The 17,692-nt window shown below is 46.9% G+C and overlaps 1 protein-coding gene across 2 annotated transcripts in view; it reads left to right on the top strand.

Moving 5' to 3' along the window:
- Positions 1-1,679: 1,679 nt before the first annotated feature.
- EXTL1 (exostosin like glycosyltransferase 1) overlaps positions 1,680-17,692 on the top strand; it is a 28,070-nt gene continuing 12,057 nt past the window's right edge. For both annotated transcript variants that reach the window (XM_074305764.1, XM_074305763.1), the window contains exons 1-5: positions 1,680-3,693; positions 11,207-11,300; positions 12,282-12,389; positions 15,002-15,121; positions 16,490-16,622. In XM_074305764.1, coding sequence (XP_074161865.1) covers positions 2,858-3,693; positions 11,207-11,300; positions 12,282-12,389; positions 15,002-15,121; positions 16,490-16,622 — 1,291 coding nt within the window. In that variant the 5' untranslated portion in view covers positions 1,680-2,857. The remainder of the gene's footprint in view (positions 3,694-11,206; positions 11,301-12,281; positions 12,390-15,001; positions 15,122-16,489; positions 16,623-17,692) is intronic.

The raw sequence follows: 17,692 nt of genomic DNA, 5'->3' as shown, positions 1-17,692 counted from the left end.
GTGACTTAAAGGAAACCAGGGAATGTCAGTGGCCAGAGTGGAAGAGAGTGTTTCAGGCATGAGAGTCAGCTGGAGAAAACGCTCCAAGCTTGGGATATGGAGTGTCTTTTGTTCTTGGAACGTCCAGGAGACCAAAGTCACTGGAATGAAGAATATAGTAGGAAGTACGGTGTAAGGAGACTGGCGATGCAGGAGGTGCCTACGTGGTGAAGAGCTTTGAACGCTAAATAACTTTGCTTTGTGAGAGGGAGTTTAATTGGGGGTTGGGGGAAAGCGGGAATGTAATAAAATGACAGGATCGAACCTGGGCTTTAAGAAAATCGCTTTAGTACCTGAATGGAGGATGGATTGGAGTGGAGGGAGGGAAATTCGAGGCAGGCACATCTACCCGCAGTTTTTAGTGCAATAGTAACCTAGGTTTTGAGCCTGAGAGACTGGGCAGATGGTAGGAAGTTGGGGAGAGGAGGGTTTAAGGGGAAGGTAATAATGTCCATTTTGGACAGTGTTTCTGCCCATAGGTGAGTGTGAGAGTGTATGAGTGTGTGTGTATGTGAGTGTGTGTGTGTGTGTGAGTGTGTGTGAGAGAGTGTGTGTGTGAGTGTGTATGAGTGTGTGAGAGTGTGTGTGTGAGAGTGTGTGTGTATGTGTGTGAGTGTGTGAGTGTGTATGTGTATGTGAGAGTGTGTGTGTGAGTGTATGAGTGTGTGTGAGAATGTGTGAAAGTGTGTGAGTGTGTGAGAGTGTGTATGTGAGTGTGTGTGAGTGTGTGAGTGTGTGTATGTGTGTGAGAGAGTGTGTGTGAGTGTGTGAGAGTGTGTGAGTTTGTGTGTGTGAGAGAGTGTGAGAGTGTGTGTGAGTGTGAGTGTGAGAGTGTGTGTGTGAGTGTGTGTATGTGTGTGAGAGAGTGTGTGAGTGTGAGAGTGTGTATGTGAGTGTGTGAGAGTATGTATGTGAGTGTGTGTGAGTGTGTGTGAGTGTGTGTGAGAGTGTGAGAGTGTATGTGAGTGTGTGTGAGTGTGTGAGAGTGTGTGAGCGTGAGTGTGTGTATGTGTGTGAGAGTATGTGAGTGTGTGTGTGTGTGTGAGTGTGTGAGAGTGTGTGTGAGTGTGTGAGAGTGTGTATGTGAGTGTGTGAGTGTGTGTGTGAATGTGTGAGTGTGTATGTGAGTGTGTGAGTGTGAGTGTGTGTGAGTGTGTGTGTGAGTGTATGTGTGTAAAAATGGTGATTTGGAGAAGGGCACTCACTAACAAGGGGAAATCAGAGGAGAACCCTATTGGCCCTGAGCCCGGGCTCGATATTTGAGGGACACTAAGGATTCCAACAAGGGCAGAGGGGACGGACTGCGCAGGGTCCGGAGGAAGACGCGTGGCAAAGTGTGTGAAACTCATTGAAGCCCCGTTTCCTCCTTCACAAAATGAGCGTCTGATGCCATCTCTAGGTCTCTTCCAGCTCTCAGTCCTTTGCTGGTACGAGTAGAAGGCTGGGACCGGGATGACCCGTCCGTGGGCAGCCGGGTGCGGACAGCGCTCTCCGCAGGGGGTCACAGGGCTGGCTGGGAAGGGGTTACTCGGAGGCTCCGCCCCTCTGGGTGCAGAGCCAATCAGGGCAGCGCAGGAGGCGCTGGGTGGGCGCTCCGAGAGGGGGGGCGTTTCAGACGGAAGCGCAGCTGCCAGCGGTCAGAGGGCTGGAGCCGGGGGAGACTGCCGGGGGGCGTCCGAGCAGCAGCCGGGCCGGGGACTTGGCGGGCGGGCAGCCGGACGCGGCAGGCGGCGGCAGCGGCTCCCCAGGGGTTCTGGCGCGAGCATCTGGGGGCACTGGGAGCCGAGATTCCGGCAGCCTGCGCAGGGACAGCGGAGGTGGTGACCGAACCTGCCGGGAGAGAAGCGAGGCGGCGGAGGCGAAGTCCGGCGGCGGGGGCAGCGAGAGAAGGGCTCTCTCTGTAACAGGGAGGAAAAGAAGGGCCCGGGCTGGAGGGCAGCGGTACGAGCAGTCAGGCGCAGGGGGCACTGACACCCCCCCAGATAGTTCTTTGTGGCTGGGCCGGTGTCCAGGTTCCTGCCTAAGGGGGGCGTTCCTGGAGTCACAGAGAAGCGAGAGCATCGCTCCTGCCGGGGCAGGTCCCGGGGGTCCTGGCGGTCACGGAGGTGACAGGGCCTGCCTCGCCTGCAGGGAGAAAATCAGCCACTGCCCCGATGGGAATCCCGGGGCGCTTCCCCCCGCTTAGAGCCCTGGACTTAGGAGTCAGTTCTGGGAGGGGTTCTGCTCCTTTCTGGACACTTCCAGTTGTCCCCGGTCTAGAAGGAAACCTCTCTAAGTGAAGGGAACCGAAGGGTGAAAGCCCCAGATCGCTCATTAAGTTACCGCTTGACCCGAGGCGAGCCACTGACCCTCTCTCCCCCTCTCTTCTCTATGCGGAGGTTGGGTTAGATCGCCGAGGTCTTCCGTTTATTTGGGTTCTTTGAGCGCGGAGAACTGTGACAGCGGCCCCTGTACACTCCCGCCGGGACTTGTGGACCCCTCTCTGCCCACCCCGGTAACCCCTCCCCATTCTCCGGCGCTGACCTGGCTCCCGCTAAAGGCTGAGTTGCATCGGACCGGGCAGGTGCCCGGCCGGGGAGGTAGATGAGACGCAAGGCGTTTGGGCTCAGTCCCTGTGACCCCAGCAGCAGCGTCCTGTGCCGTGGAGAGTGAGGAGGGAGCGATGGAGGACTGGATCGGAGCAGGCCCTGTCAGGTAGAGGAGGGGAGCTAAGCGGACACTGCTTTTTTCCCTTTCCACCTCTGCAAATCCCCCTCACTGCACAGCATCCCTCCCCTCGCACACTTTCCCACCTGATCTCAGGTAATCTAATGGACATATGCAGTCCAGGAGGAGGAAATATCTCTGGCTGACACTTTCAGCCTCCTGGCTCCTCCTTCTCCTCTTGGGGGCTCCTCGATTCTGGAAGCTTGCCACCTTCCCTGGCCTCCGACCCAGGACGCTGACCAGCTGGCCCCGGTGGCTGGATCAGGGGCTTCTACCGAGTTTTGTGGGGCCCGAGGAGCTGAGCAAAGAACCCTGCCCCCCCTCCTGCAGCACCCATAAGTGGCGGGGCCAGAGGCTCGGCTGCCTCATGGAGACGTGTTTTGATACTTCCAGGTGCCAGAACCAAGACTTCAAGGTGTTTGTGTACCCCACTGGGCTGATCCAGCCCATCTCCGAACTTCATCATAAAGTTCTGGCTTCCATTGAGGGTTCCCGCTACCACACAGCCAACCCTGAGGAAGCTTGCCTTTTTGTCCTCCCAGGGGATGCCCTGGATCCCCAGCTGCTCCCTCTGTGGAATGGGGGGCAGAACCATCTCATTTTTCAGCTCCACCCAGACTTCTGGCCTGGTCTGGACTTCGATCCCGGGCAGGCCATGGTGGCCAGAACCAGCCCCACACCAGAGACCTTCAGGCTTGGCTTTGATGTCTCCCTCCCCTTCCTCCCCCAGAGCTACCCACAGAGGGGTGGGCGTCGAAGCCAACTGGCCCATCTCATTCCCCCTCCTGGAGAGGACCTCTTGACCTTTGAGGGCCAGTTAGACATGTGGGGCACTGGCCCTTCCATCCAACGGGACCAGAATGCTATCTTGAACCCCAGTGATCACCATGGCAAGAGCATCAAAGGCTACAGGGACGGGCCATGTAAGCAGGACCAAACCACTGATCAGTAAGTCCTGCTTCTCCTTTTACCTCCCACATACTTCTTGAATACCTTGAGAAGCCACAGACAAAAAAGGGAGATTGGAGGGAGGCAGGGAGATGGGACTAGGACAAGAGGATCTTAGAAGAGAAATTAATCGGAATAGTACTGAAGGATATCGGGGGGGGGGGGGGGGACACACCAAAATCTGGATCTGTCAAGAGACCATCGATGGAATCCCAAATTGGTAACTTTTTAGTTGTGTGACTGGGTAAATCAGTTTCCCTTCTGGGCTTCAATTTCCCCAGCTTTGAAATAACTGAATTAGGGGTTCTTCAAAATCTTTTTCCCACTCTCAGTTCTATGATTCTATGATTTGTAGAGTTTAGGGAAAATTTCAATCCAGGCAGTGAGACCTCAAAAGGTGTGGCCAAAAGAACAGATTGTAGACTCTCTGTCAATTCAATTCAACAAATATTTAATAAGGCACCACTGTTTATGGCCTGCAGCGCTGAGAACTAGGGGAGATACAAAGATGAATAGTTCTCTCAGAGAGAATTTATAAAGCTCACAGTTTTTCTCCCTGAACTTTAAAAACAAGGGAAATGATTGCTTTATTCCCTTTAGATTCCTACTCCTCTTCCCCGTCCCCAATACCTCAATTCCTCATGATTCACCTATGAAATAGGTAAGGGAATGTGTAAGGTGGCCTCTGAAAACTCAGGTTAAAATGTTTAGTCTTGAACTCTTTTAGACATCAAAAGCTGTGATATTCAGATCCTGCCCCCATTCCTTCCTACTGAGGAATGGGAGACTCCAAACAGATCTCCTCCTCCTCCAAAGGAATGACTACAAGGACTATCTTCCCTTCCTTCACCAGAGGAAACTGAAGTATGAAAACCAAAAGTAACATGCTTGTGAATGAAATTATTTTCCTCCAATTTTAAGGAAGCATTTGAAGGAAGAGTGTTTCCTTCTAACTGGAAAGAAGCTTAATCTAAATTAAGTTCTCTCATTTTACATATTAGGAAACTTAATGTGGGAGAGTAGGAATTTGAACCCAAGGCCTTTGGAATTCTTTCATCCCAAGCCTAATGTTCTTTCTTTCCTTCATCAAATTCTCCAGTAGAACATACCTTTAGTCCAACTTTGGGGGTAGAGAAGAATGAGGGGAGGGAAGGGTCTTCCCAATCCAGTCCATTCCTGTCCCAGCTGTCAGAGAAGGACCTGAATAACTCTCCAGAGAGGATTCTTCAGTTTCACTGATGTCCATGTGCCAATTGGAAGATACTCTCATTGAAGGAATGAATGAATGAATGGCTTTGGAAAGTGCTAAAGTAATCTTTCCTTCCACTGGAGGTCTCCAAGCAATGACTGGATGATCACTTATTATAGACACTATTCTTGTTTTTCAGGTTTAGATTGGACCAGAGGGCCACTTCCAATTCCTAAAGTATTTTTTTAATTCTATGAGCCTCAGAATCACTTGGCAACCAGTCAGAAATCAACAACTGGTCAACAAGTGTGGACTGATGTCATGGGAAGAGCAAAAAATTTGGACTCAGGAGATTTAGGCTTGAATTTCTGTCCTAACACTTTCTAGCTGTGTGATCCTGGACAAGAAACTTTGCTTCAGTTGTCTCATTTGTAAAATGGGCATGATAATAATATTTGTGTTATTCTATAGGAAGGTGAGAAAAATTATTTTGTAAATTGCAGACAGCTATAAAAATGTGGAGTTGTTGATGTGACCTAGCACATATTATGTACCGGGCTCTTTGCCAGCCTCTAGGGGATGCAGAAAAGTATAAGACATGAAAAATTAAATAGATCTGGGAGTTTTAATGGAGTGCAAGCTCTATACTAGTCAGCAGTATGATGAGGTGTCAAAAAAGAAGTCATTTGAATTTTGGACTAAGGAGAGGCAGGGTTTCCAGGAATAGGAAGATCACGGTCTCTCTGTTCTCTGTCCTCATCAAACACTATCTGGAGTACTGTGTTCAGTTTTTGGTACAGTTTAAGAAGGACAATGATAACCTAAAGAGTGTTCAAAGCAGGGCAACTTTAATGGTGAGAGGCTGTGAGTTCAGGCGATTTAAAGATCAGTTTAATGAATTGGGAATGCTTAGTTTAGAGAAGGGGAGACTCAGATAAGGGCTGAAAAGGAAGGAGATCAAAGAATGCAGGGTGAGAGCCTGGGAGATTGGAGATGTCATGGACAGAGTAGTGAAGCTAGTAGGAGAAAGTTTTATTTGGGGGATGAAAGATAATTTAATCCAGTTTAGGACATATTGAATTTAATGTGTCCAAGGGACATCTAGGTGGAGCTGTCCAGTAGGCAGGTGAACATGTGGATCTGCAATAATAGTAATGGTAATAATTTACATTTTTATAGCTAAATGAGAGAGGTCAGGGCTGGAAGTCAGCTTTATTCATAGTGGAGCTCAATTAAAATGAAAATAAGCTGTGTTGGAAAAACTATTGAATAGGACCATCATAGGGGAGATTGGATTTGTTCTAGGGCAGAACTAGGAGCAAGGAAAAGAAATTATAGAAAGGCAGATTTTTATCTTAATGTGTGGAAGAAAACTTTCTTTTTTATATAAAGATTTTTATTTTCAAAACACAACATATAGTTTTCAGCATTCACCCTTGCAAAACTGTGTGTTCAAAAAATTTTTTTCTCCCTCTCTTCTCCCTACCACCTCCCCTAAACAGCAAGTAATTCAATATATGTTAAGCTCTAGAAGAAAACTTTCTAACAATTAAATTCTAACTAATTCTAACAATTAAAACTTTCTCAGAGGGCATGGGCTGCCTCAAGAAGGCAATAAGGCTCCAAGGAGAGGTTGAAGGAGCATTTTTCTGACTGTTATGTTGGGGTGCTTTCGGAGGCACCATCCAGCTCTGAGGTTATATGAAATTCAAAGACAGAGAGTTCAAGGACAGATCCTTAGAAATATCCACATTTATGATGTTCCTATTAGAGGAAATGGAAGAACCAGTGAAAGGCAAAGAAGGGATGGTCAGAGAAGTTGGAGGAAAACAAAATTGTTTGCTATTAGAGAAGTCAAGAAAAGAGCGAAATCAGGCCTCAAAAGTCAGGAAGGGATTCAGATTCTACTTCTGATTCCTCTTAAGTGTGAAATAATGGGCGAATCACTTAATTTCCCTGGAACTCTGCTATAAAATGAAAAGTTTAGATTGGAATTCAGGAGTTCTTCATTTGGAGTGTGAACTTTTAAAATGGTTTGATATTTCAAAATAATTCTTGTAATCCCATGCATCTTATTTATTTATTAGAGGCAATCCGGATCACACAGCTAGCAAGTATCTAAGGTCAGATTTGAACTCAGAATTTCCTGACTCAGGCTTGGTGCTCCATCTGATAAGCTTTCTAGTTCCTCAACAACATTGTTGTTTAGTCCTTTCCATTGTATCCAACTCTTTGTGACTCCATTTGGGCTTTTCTTGGCAGAAATACTGGATTGGTTTGCCATTTCCTTTTCCAGCTCATTTTACAGATGGGGAAACTGAGGCAAACAGGGTGAAGTGACTTGTCCAGGGCCAGCCTGGCTTACTGAAAGGGGTCTGTGAAACATAAATAGTTAGGACCCTCAGGGTTAGACTTGAAAGAATTCCTTCCTTGAGGAGCTTTGTAGCTGGGCCACAGAAGACTGGTAATTTTTGCAGAAAAGAGAGTCCTCCACTTTACTTGGGAGAGAGATGACCATTCCCGCAGGAGGAGGCTGACTAGTCAGCCCTTGGAGCCTCCTAAAGGCTGTCTTGTAAGGGAAGGGTTAAATTCATGCCTCCCTGGGGTCACTCAAGGACTCTGGGGATAGTGGCTTTCCCCCAGGAATAGGCCAACTGGAACCTGGCAAACTTCGAGTACTCCCTCATTCCTCCCTCCCTTGTCCTCCTTACCCTTCTCTCTGTCAAAGTAATGGAGCCCAGCTATTCTGGGCTCCCCATCTCTCTCCCAGGAATTCACCATGAGGCCAAGTACCCACAGGGCTCTGGGGCTATTTAGGATCAGGTTCTGTTAAAGGGCCCTGATCCCCTCTAGATGGAGGAAAGGGGATTTCATAGTTCCTGAAATCCCACCTCCTCCAGGAAGTCTGCCCAACTCATTCCAAAGAACAGTCAGGGTCGTTGTCCTGGGGCACGTACCTGCCTGTCTTGGATGGGGTTATGGGGGAGAGTTCTAGTACAAAATGTGGTTATCATGCTTAGTGGTTAGGGCATTCCCAAATAGCTTTAGCTGTATTTACTAACCTGTTATAGTTCTGTCCACAAATATAACTTAACTGTTATTGAAGTGGGTAAGAAGTTAGATCGGTTTTTTACCTTCTGGGTAAAGTCAACAACATAGGCTTAAGATATAGAATGTTAGAGCTGAGAAGGAAATAAGCATTTATTAGGCACCTACCATGTGCCAAGCACTTCACTAAATGCTTTACAAATTTTATTTCATTTGATCCCCACAACAACCTTGGGGGTAAGGGCTATTATTATTCCTTTTTTTACAGTTGAGGAAACTGAGGCAGACAGTGATTGGGTGTCTTAGCCAACTCCTGACTTCCTGAAGCTGGATTTGAACTTAGGTTTTCCTGACTCTAAGCCCAGATCTCTATTTATTTTGCCACCTAGAGGGCCCCAACAGGTCACAATGTCAGAACTGAAGGGTATCCCAGAATCTTGAGTCCAGAACTGGGAGGGGCTTCAGAACATAGAACCATAGGTCTAGATCTGACAAGGATATTCAAAGCCATTTAGTCTCCTCCTTTCCTTTTAGAGATCAGGAAACTGAGACCCAGGGAGATTAAATGACTTCCCAAACATCATACACAAGTAGAAAGTGTTTAAAGATGGGATTTGAACTCAGATCTTTTGTTGCCAGAGGCATCAAGCAGAATATACTGTTTACAAGAATTACAAGAATATCAAAGGGAAAGATTTCAGAGCTGGGAGAACCCGTAGAACTTAGGATGTCAGAGCTGGGAGGGCCCTTAGAACCCGGGAGGTCAGAGCTGGGAGGGCCCTTAGAACCCAGGAGGTCAGATCTGGGAGGGCCCTTAGAACCCGGGATGTCAGAGCTGGGAGGGCCCTTAGAACCCAGGATGTCAGAGCTGGGAGAGCCCTTAGAACCCAGGATGTCAGAGCTGGGAGGGCCCTTAGAACCCAGGAGGTCAGAGCTGGGAGAGCCCTTAGAACCCGGGAGGTCAGAGCTGGGAGAGCCCTTAGAACCCAGGATGTCAGAGCTGGGAGGGCCCTTAGAACCCAGGAGGTCAGATCTGGGAGGGCCCTTAGAACCTGGGATGTCAGAGCTGGGAGGGCCCTTAGAACCCAAGATGTCAGAGCTGGGAGAGCCCTTAGAACCCAGGATGTCAGAGCTGGGAGGGCCCTTAGAACCCAGGAGGTCAGAGCTGGGAGAGCCCTTAGAACCCAGGAGGTCAGAGCTGGGAGAGCCCTTAGAACCCGGGAGGTCAGAGCTGGAAGGGTCCTTAGAACTCGGGATGTCAGAGCTGGATAGATTATAGATTTATTTTAAGTATAAAACTTGAATGTAGTAGAGTAGTTGAAGGCCAGCATTGGAATCAGGAAGAATTGAGTTCAAGATCCATCTCTTGCATATTGACTGTATGACCCTAGACAAGTCCCCTTTCAATGCCCCAGATAATTCTCTCAAACTCAAAGTGACAGAGGAGTTGTTCTCTACTAGGAATTCAATGATTCAGCCTTTGGTCAGGACCCTTTTTATTTCCCTCCAAATTTCAAGAGAAATCTCCCAGTTTAGTTTTGCTTTGGATTGGCTTTGTGATGATGTGGGTGGTCTTTGCCTCAGTTTCCCTCAAGCCAGAGGCAACAGACCAGAGATCAACAGGGAAACACAGAAAGACCATACAATCTGAAGGGAACTCTTCTGAACTCCAGGTAAATAAGCTCAGGCAGAGAAAGAGCCAATTCCCAGCCCTCTCCTCCTTCCTCTTCCCCCAGCCCAGCCCAACCACTCAGCCTTAAGCTTGGTGGGTCATAGAGCTCTTGGGAGGAGCTGGTAGCAAGCTCCTGTTCCTGTTTCCCAGCCTCCAAAGGGACAAAGTCAAGGCTGCCAAAACAGGTTTTTCTCCAGAGGGTGGGGCTGGAAGACCAGACTCTCTGCCTGAGGCCCCCCCACTCTCCTCACAAATCTCTTTCCTCTCTCCAACCCTGCTCATCGCTGGTTGGGCTAGAACTGTTGGTAGCCATGGGGCCAGAAATTGGGTGACCCATTTTTTCCACCTCTCACACACCCTGTTCTCTTTGATGTGAGGGTTCTGTACTGTCCTGCTCTCTTCCTGCTATAGCATAAGAACACTGCTTTAGTTAGAGAATCTGAGTTCAAATCCTAGGCAATGTGCCAGCTAGGTAACTTGGGCAAGTTAACTTCTGCTACTGCATTTACTTCCCTATAAAATGAAAAAAATATATAAATAAAATATAAAAAAATGAAAGAAGAAGATCATCTCCAAGATCCCTCCCAACCCCAAATTCTATGATCTGGTGTTTGCCAGCTGTGTGATTTTGGACTACTGAACCTCAGTTTCCCCATCTATAAAACGGGAATAACAGTTCTTGAAATACCTGCTTCACAATGGTATTGAGAAAATATCATGCTCGAAGCCTTAAAGAGCTGTAAAAAACTGGTCACTTTCTATCATTATTGGAAAATTGGGAGAGAAAATAGAAGCTTGGAGTTCATGGTTGATTTCCACACTCAGCTGTGGGCAGGGTGAGGTTGGCGAAAGCTTGTCCCTGGGACTCTCAAAAAGGAATTTAGTCGGCAGAGCCCAGCCAGCTCTGGTCTTTGGGGACAACTGAACCCAAGGCGGTTCACCCCATTCCCTTTTATTAACCTTCCTGAGGTTGGCGATCCCCCATGACCAAAGGGGGTCTGGTGCCTCTGGGACTTCCCTGTCTCTTTACATACTCAATGCTCATCTCAGACCGGTCTAGGTTGGAGATGCTGAGCTCAGGGGAGGGCAGGCTCTGGGTGGGGTCGCTTTCCCCCTTAACAGACATAGAGCACCGCCCCCTTACACACACTATACCCTTGTGGCCTAGGGAACAGAGTGGGCCTGTGTAGACAACATAGGCTTCCTGTGTGGTTGCTGAGCCGGGGGAGGGGGAAGTTAGGGATAGTCAAAGGCTGAGGGGAGTGTATCCTCAACCTCCATACAGAAAGACCTTTCATAGGTTTGGGCCCCTGAGGAGTGGGAGAGTCTTGGGCTGGACCTGGGGATTAGGACTGATTACTCAGGTGGAGGGTTTGTATATGTGTGTATGTGTGTGTGTGTGAATGGTGTACAAGTAGTCACTGGAGGGTGAGGAATAGAGTTCAGAAGTCAAGTCAACAAGCTCTTTCCTAAGCATTCAGGGGAGACAGAGGGTCCTCTGTGTGTGGCTCTCCTGGGGTCCGGGTTTTTTTAGGGGGGGATCAGGACTGGGGAGAGGAGGAGGAGAAAGATCACCTTAACAACGCTCAATATCTGTCCCTTAGATCTGAGGATCAAAATGGCCTGTACAACTCCACCTTCTGTTTCATCCCCCCGAACTGCCACATGGGTTCTTTTCGTCTCCTGCAGGCCCTGAAGGTACCACACAATGTTCCCTTTCCCCAGCCTAGCTTCTTTTCTCCCCATCCCCCACCCCAGCAGCTTCCAGAGTTGGAGGCTTTTAGTGCATCACATGCTCAATAGGAATCAGTGTGTGACCTGGTATCTCCCAAAGCTATGGTGCTACGGGCTAATAAAAGCAGTGTCCAGTCTGAGGGATTCAGTCCTGCTTTGGCCAGACACATCTGGAGCACTGGGTTCTAAGGGCCAGATTTTAGGCCCTCAGAAGGTCCTTCAGAGGAGAGGACTGGCAAATGTGTCATGTGAGTTTGCACGAGGGAGCTCGGAAAGTTTAGCCAAAGAGAAGGCCTGGCTGCCCTCAAGCAGCTGAAGGGGAAGGGGAGGAGAGCTGTTCTGTCTGGCCTAGGTGGGCAGAACTAGGGAGATAGGGAGGAGACGCTGGTGGTGGAAGATTCCCAGCTCACCTGCATCCATAGTAAAAAGATTGCTGACAACTTCGCAGGAGCAATGAGTTCCCTGTCATCTGAGATCTCCAAGCACGGGCTAGGTCATGACTTAGAGATGATATAGGCTAACCCAGGCCTCTAACAAATGGGAAACCGAGACCCCAGACTTGATGGCCAAGCTAGGATCCTGATCTCCTGATGCCAGACTCTCTGTTCTTTCCCTTTGCCTAGACTCTGTAGAGTAGTCTTGTTTCTAGAAGGGGGTCCACTAAGTGCCCTCTGAAGAGCCTTCGTATCTATATTTTGAGTGTCTGGTTGAGGCCATACCTGAAAAATCCTGAGCCCTGGAAAGAACTGACTACCCTCCCTCTTGTCTCGGGGCATTAGAACTACAGAGACTGGAGGAATCTCAGCACCTACTTGTCCTCCAATCAATGAACTCTCTACATGAGTATCCCATCCCATCTTGACACCATCAACAGTGATAGGAGAGTCTGGTCCAAGAATCTGGGGCTTCCTCTGACGACATCCCCCTTTCCTACTTTCCTTCCAGGCAGGATGTGTTCCTGTGCTGCTGAGTAGGGGCTGGGAGCTCCCCTTCGCTGAGGTCATTGACTGGGGTGCCGCAGCCATCATCGTTGACGAGAGGCACCTGCTTCAGGTAAGGGCGAACTAGGGCCAGGAGAGGCTGGCTTTCCCAGGGACATGGGAGACTCAGAGGCTGATGACCCATAATTATCTTTTAAGGACAGCAGATATTGGAGCTCCCTCCTTTCCACAGAGCACCGCTGAGATCAAACACTTGGACATGAAAGGATGAGACAGAGTCAGTTAGCCCAGGGGCTGAGCCAAATAAAAATGGGATCAATCTGCCTGCTGCAGATTGATTTAGAAAATCACATATTAACATTATCTATATTCTATTGTGCTTTATTATTTCATTCAATATTTATTAGACAAATTAAATATTTTACTTAACATTATTCAATATTGTATTAAATTATTATTTTATCACATATTTCTCAGTTACATTTTAACCTGGTCCAGACTGCTTAGGAGTGCTACCTGTGTGATATCTGGAATCTTGAGGGCATGAAGAAGCCAAAAGGAGCCCTGATCTGGAATCAGAACACCTGGGTTCTTGTACTGACTCTGCCTCTAATTAAGAATGCACTAGATGACAGAGGCATGATGTAAAGAAATCCTGACAGGCTAAAATATGGGGTCAGATAAGATATGATTAAATTTAATTAGGATAATAGCTAGCATTTATATAGTATTTTAAGGTTTCCAAAGAACCTTATAAATATTATCTCATTTTATCCTCACAACAACCCTGGGAGGTAGTAGGTGCTATTACTATCCTCACTTTACATATAGAGAAACTGAGGCTGAAAGCATTTAAGTGATTTGCCCAGTGACTGAAGCTGCATTGGAACTTAGGAGTTCCTGATTCCAGTTCTATTCACTGTATCACTTAGCTGGGATAAACGTGAAGTCTTATAGTAGGGTTCACAAAACAAAATTCATAAATATTAATTAGATGGGAGAGGTATAACTAGAGAGCAGTTAAAAAAAGATCTAGGGGGCTGAGTGGGTGGTAAGGTTAATATAAATCAGCTGAGGGATGTAGCAGCTAATAAAAGCTAATGTGAGGTTGGACTTCATTGTTGTTGTTCAGTCCTGTCCGACTCTTCGTGACCCCATTTGGGGTTTTCTTGGCAGAAATACTGGAATGGTTGTCGTTTTCTTCTCCAGTATATTTTACAGATGAGGAAACTGAGGCAAACAGGTTAAAGTGACTTGCCCAAGTTCACACAGTTAATAAGTATGAGAAGCTGGAGTTGAACTCAGGTGTCCTAATTCCAGTTCTCCAGTTCAACTGCCCTGAAAGACTTCAGTGAGAGAGACAAAGTCTAGAACTAGGGTGGCACTGGTCCAATGCCCCTTTGTCAAGCTATGCTGTGTTTAGTTCTGGGCAGTACATTTTAGGAAGGGTGATGATCAGCTAGAGAATTTCTAGAAAAGGAAAGAGCCACAAGATCAGGCCAGTTGAGGATGGGTAGAAGGACTAGATCATGTTCAGCCTAGACTTACAGATTAGAGAAAACTTAGGAAGATACATGAGATTCAAAGGTCATGATTTGGAAAAGGAGCCCGGAGCAAGGGGCAGAAGGGACAGAGAGGTAAGTTAAAGCTCAAACCTTTCTCAAATTCAGAGCAGCTCCAAAAGTAGGATGGAGGTCGTTACAAGGCAGTCTCTTCTCTCCCCACTGACAGTCTTCAAGCCAAAGTGGAAGGGCCATCCATAAGGGATGTTGTAGGAGGGATTCTCTGTTAGGTACTGGGAATGTGTTTGACTCTGGACAGGTCATTTCCCTTTCCTCATCTCTGAAGTGAGACAATTGGAGTAAATGAGAGCCAAGGTTCCAAGCCTAAGCTAATGTGGTTAAGTTATTTCTCAGTGGTATGTGCCAGGGGAAGAACATGAAGGAATGGATAAGAGGGAATCCTAGATGATCATTATTTTGAAGATTGAATTAGAAATGGGATCATTTGGACAGCAGATCATTCCTACTAATTCTGTCTAGACCTGGATGTCATAGAACACAGTGTTAGAGCTAGGAGAGATCTTAGAACACAGGATATGAGTTGGAAGGTCCCTTAGAACCCAGGATGTCAGAGTTGGGAGGGTTCTCAGAACACAGATTGTCTGACCTGGAGAATACAGACCTGGAACTTTGGGTTCTACTTCTGACATTCACTAGCTGTGTGGTCTTAGGAAAATCACTTAGCTCTGTGGCCCTCCGTTTTCTCATTTGTAAAATGGGAATAATAATACTTGTCTTCCCTATCTCAAGAGGCATTTTAAGGAAACTACTTTGCATACCTTAAGCTTATATAGAAAAGGGAACCATTATTATTGTTTATAAATTACAGATTTTTAGAGCTGGAAAGGGCTCTTAAAATCATTAGTAAATTTCGTGCTTATGGAAACTGAAGGCCATTATTAAAATGTGTTGGTTTTTCCCAGTTCTCCTGGCTGAGACAATACACAGGAGTTAGGAGGAATCTAAGAGTAGACTGAAGAAAGTTGGGAGGGCAGAGTCTTGGAGTTGGCTGGTTGGGTGTGGAGACAAGTGAGAGCTAGTCCCCAGATGCCTCATTCCCCCTGCCAGAGAGCAGGGAACTGTGACAACGTGTCGGTGATGGAGCTGGGCTTAGATTCCACCCAGCCTGTCCTTCCTTGAATTTCTCTGTGTGATCCCTCAGATCAAGTCAATCCTCCAGGGGCTGCCCCCTGCCCGGGTCCTTGCCCTCCGCCAGCAGACTCAGTTCTTGTGGGACGCCTACTTCTCTTCGGTGGAGAAGATTGTCTACAGCACGCTGGAGGTGAGGCCGGGCCCCTGAAGGAGATGGGGCAAGTTGGGGGTGGAGCAGATTCCTGTCCTGTAGCCCTCCCTCTTTTAGCCTGACAGTGGTTTGGGGAAACACAGATTTCACCCCTTCTTAGGCTGCAAGGGCACCCACAGGCTTCTTCAAAAATGTTCAGCTTTAGGTTATTATAAGACATTATCATCTAAACATTACCATAACAAATGATTGACCTGTGCTTTTAGGTCAGTTTTTTCCCTCTAATACCTCTCCTTTAAAAAATAAATAATAACTTTTTATTTTTCAAAATACATGCAAAGATAATTTTCAACATTCACCCTTGTAAAACCTTTTGTTCCAAATTTTTCTCCCTCCCTTCCCTCTCCCCCCTCCCCTAGAAGCAAATAATCCAATAGAGGTTAAATGTATAATTTTTCTAAACATTTCCACATTTATCCTGTTGCATAAGAAAAATCAAAACAAAAGGGGAAAATGAGAAAGAAAAAAAAAGCAAGCAAGCAAATAAAAGCAACAATAAAAAAGGTGAAAATACTATGTTGTGATCCATTCAGTCTTCTTCAGGATGCAGATGGCTCTCTCCATCAGAAGTCTATTGGATACTTTAACATATTTAACATATATTGATCTACCTGCCATCTGGGGGAAGGGGTGGGGGGAAGGAGGAGAAAAGTTGGAACAAAAGGTTTGGCAATTATCAATGCTGAAAAATTACCCATGCATATGTCTTATAAATAAAAAGCCATAATAAAAATCCCTCTAAATCAATAAAAGATTTTTATAAATTTAAAAAGAAAAAAGAAAGAAAGAAAGAAAGAAAGAAAGAAAGAAAGAAAGAAAGAAAGAAAGAAAGAAAGAAAGAAAGAAAGAAAGAAAGAAAGAAAGAAAGAAAGAAAGAAAGAAAGAAAGAAAGAAAGAAAGAAATCTATTGGAATTGCCTTGAATCTGTTATCTCTTCTTAGGGAACAGAGCAATGGGACACATGGCAAATCTTATAGCTTCTTGATGCCCTGAGATTATCCAGCCTACGTAGCGTTCATCTGTACTGGGCCTGACAGTTTTCTCACTAGCCAGTTCCTTTACTGATAAACTCACAGATCTAGTTAAAAATAAAAAATGGAACCCAAAACCCCATGGGTGGTCAGCAGCAGAGCCAGAATTTAAAATCCTTTCTCAGCCAGACTCTGACAATTGCTAGCTGCATTACTTTGGGAAAATTACTCAAGCTTTCTGAAGTTCCAATTTCTTGTGTTTAAAAGGAGGGCTCTGTTGCTCACACCACCTGCCTCTCACAGGGTGGTCTGGAGGGGGGCACTTTGGAAGCTTAATGGTTCTAAAAGATGAACGTACTCATGACTTCCTCCACAGATCATCAGAGACCGGATTTTTAGAGCAGCCTCCCGACCCTGGCTGCTATGGAACACTCCTCCTGGGGGGCTCCTGGCCCTGCCCACCTTCTCCACACATTTGGGAGACTTCCCCTTCTACTATTTACAACATGGTATGCTACCCTGGTACTAGACCCTTGTCAACCCTTCCTGCCCCAATCAGAGGCTGAGACCCAAATGTAAGGACTCCACAGAGATCATGGCCAGGTTTGCCTGTCCCAACAACCTTCACAAACACCTAGACCAGAATATATTTGGAGTCAGGGAGACCTTAGTTTGGATCCTGCTTCAGACACTTACTAGCACTTTGAGCCTGAACAGATCACTGCCCTCCCTGAATTGGTTTCCTCATGTGAAATGAGTTTAATACTGGCTCTCACCTCACAGGCTGGTTATAAAGCTCAAATACCATGATTTTACAAAAATCTTAGAGTGCCGGGTAAATGTGGATTATTTATTATTATTCTATAGGACCCGCGGTTATAAAAAATTCTTTCCTCACCAAGACAGATCTGTATGTTTATAGAGGAAACCTTGTAGAAACCCAGAATCCCAGAGAGAGCATTCCTGTAGGGGCAGCCAGTCACTGGGTGTCCAGTCCCCAGGACACACACACACACACACACACACACACACACAACACACACACACACACACACACTCTCTCTCTCTCTCTCTCTCTCTCTCTCTCTCTCTGTCTCTCTCTCTCTCTCTCTCTCTCTCTCTCTCTCTCTCTCTCTCTGTCTCTGTCTCTGTCTCTGTCTCTCTGTCTCTCTCTCTGTCTCTCTCTGTCTCTGTCTCTGTCTCTGTCTCTCTGTCTCTCTGTCTGTCTCTCTCTCTCTCTGTCTCTCTCTCTCTCTGTCTCTGTGTCTGTCTGTCTCTCTCTCTCTCTCTGTCTCTGTGTCTCTCTCTGTCTCTGTCTGTCTGTCTGTCTCTCGGTCTCTCTGTCTCTGTGTCTCTCTCTCTCTCTCTGTCTGTCTCTGTGTCTGTCTCTCTCTCTCTGTCTGTCTCTGTGTCTCTGTCTCTGTCTCTCTGTCTCTGTCTCTCTCTCTCTCTCTCTCTCTCTCTCTCTCTCTCTCTCTCTCTCTCTCTCTCTCTCTCTCTCTCACACACACACACACACACACACACACACACACACACACACACACACCACCCCCCTCCCACCTCACAAAGACCATCT

The sequence above is a fragment of the Sminthopsis crassicaudata genome, chromosome 3, assembly GCF_048593235.1.
Source record: "Sminthopsis crassicaudata isolate SCR6 chromosome 3, ASM4859323v1, whole genome shotgun sequence".
In the NCBI taxonomy this organism is placed as follows: Eukaryota; Metazoa; Chordata; class Mammalia; order Dasyuromorphia; family Dasyuridae; genus Sminthopsis; species Sminthopsis crassicaudata.
Note: the sequence above shows the minus strand (reverse complement) of the source record. Positions and strands in the feature narration are given on the sequence as shown.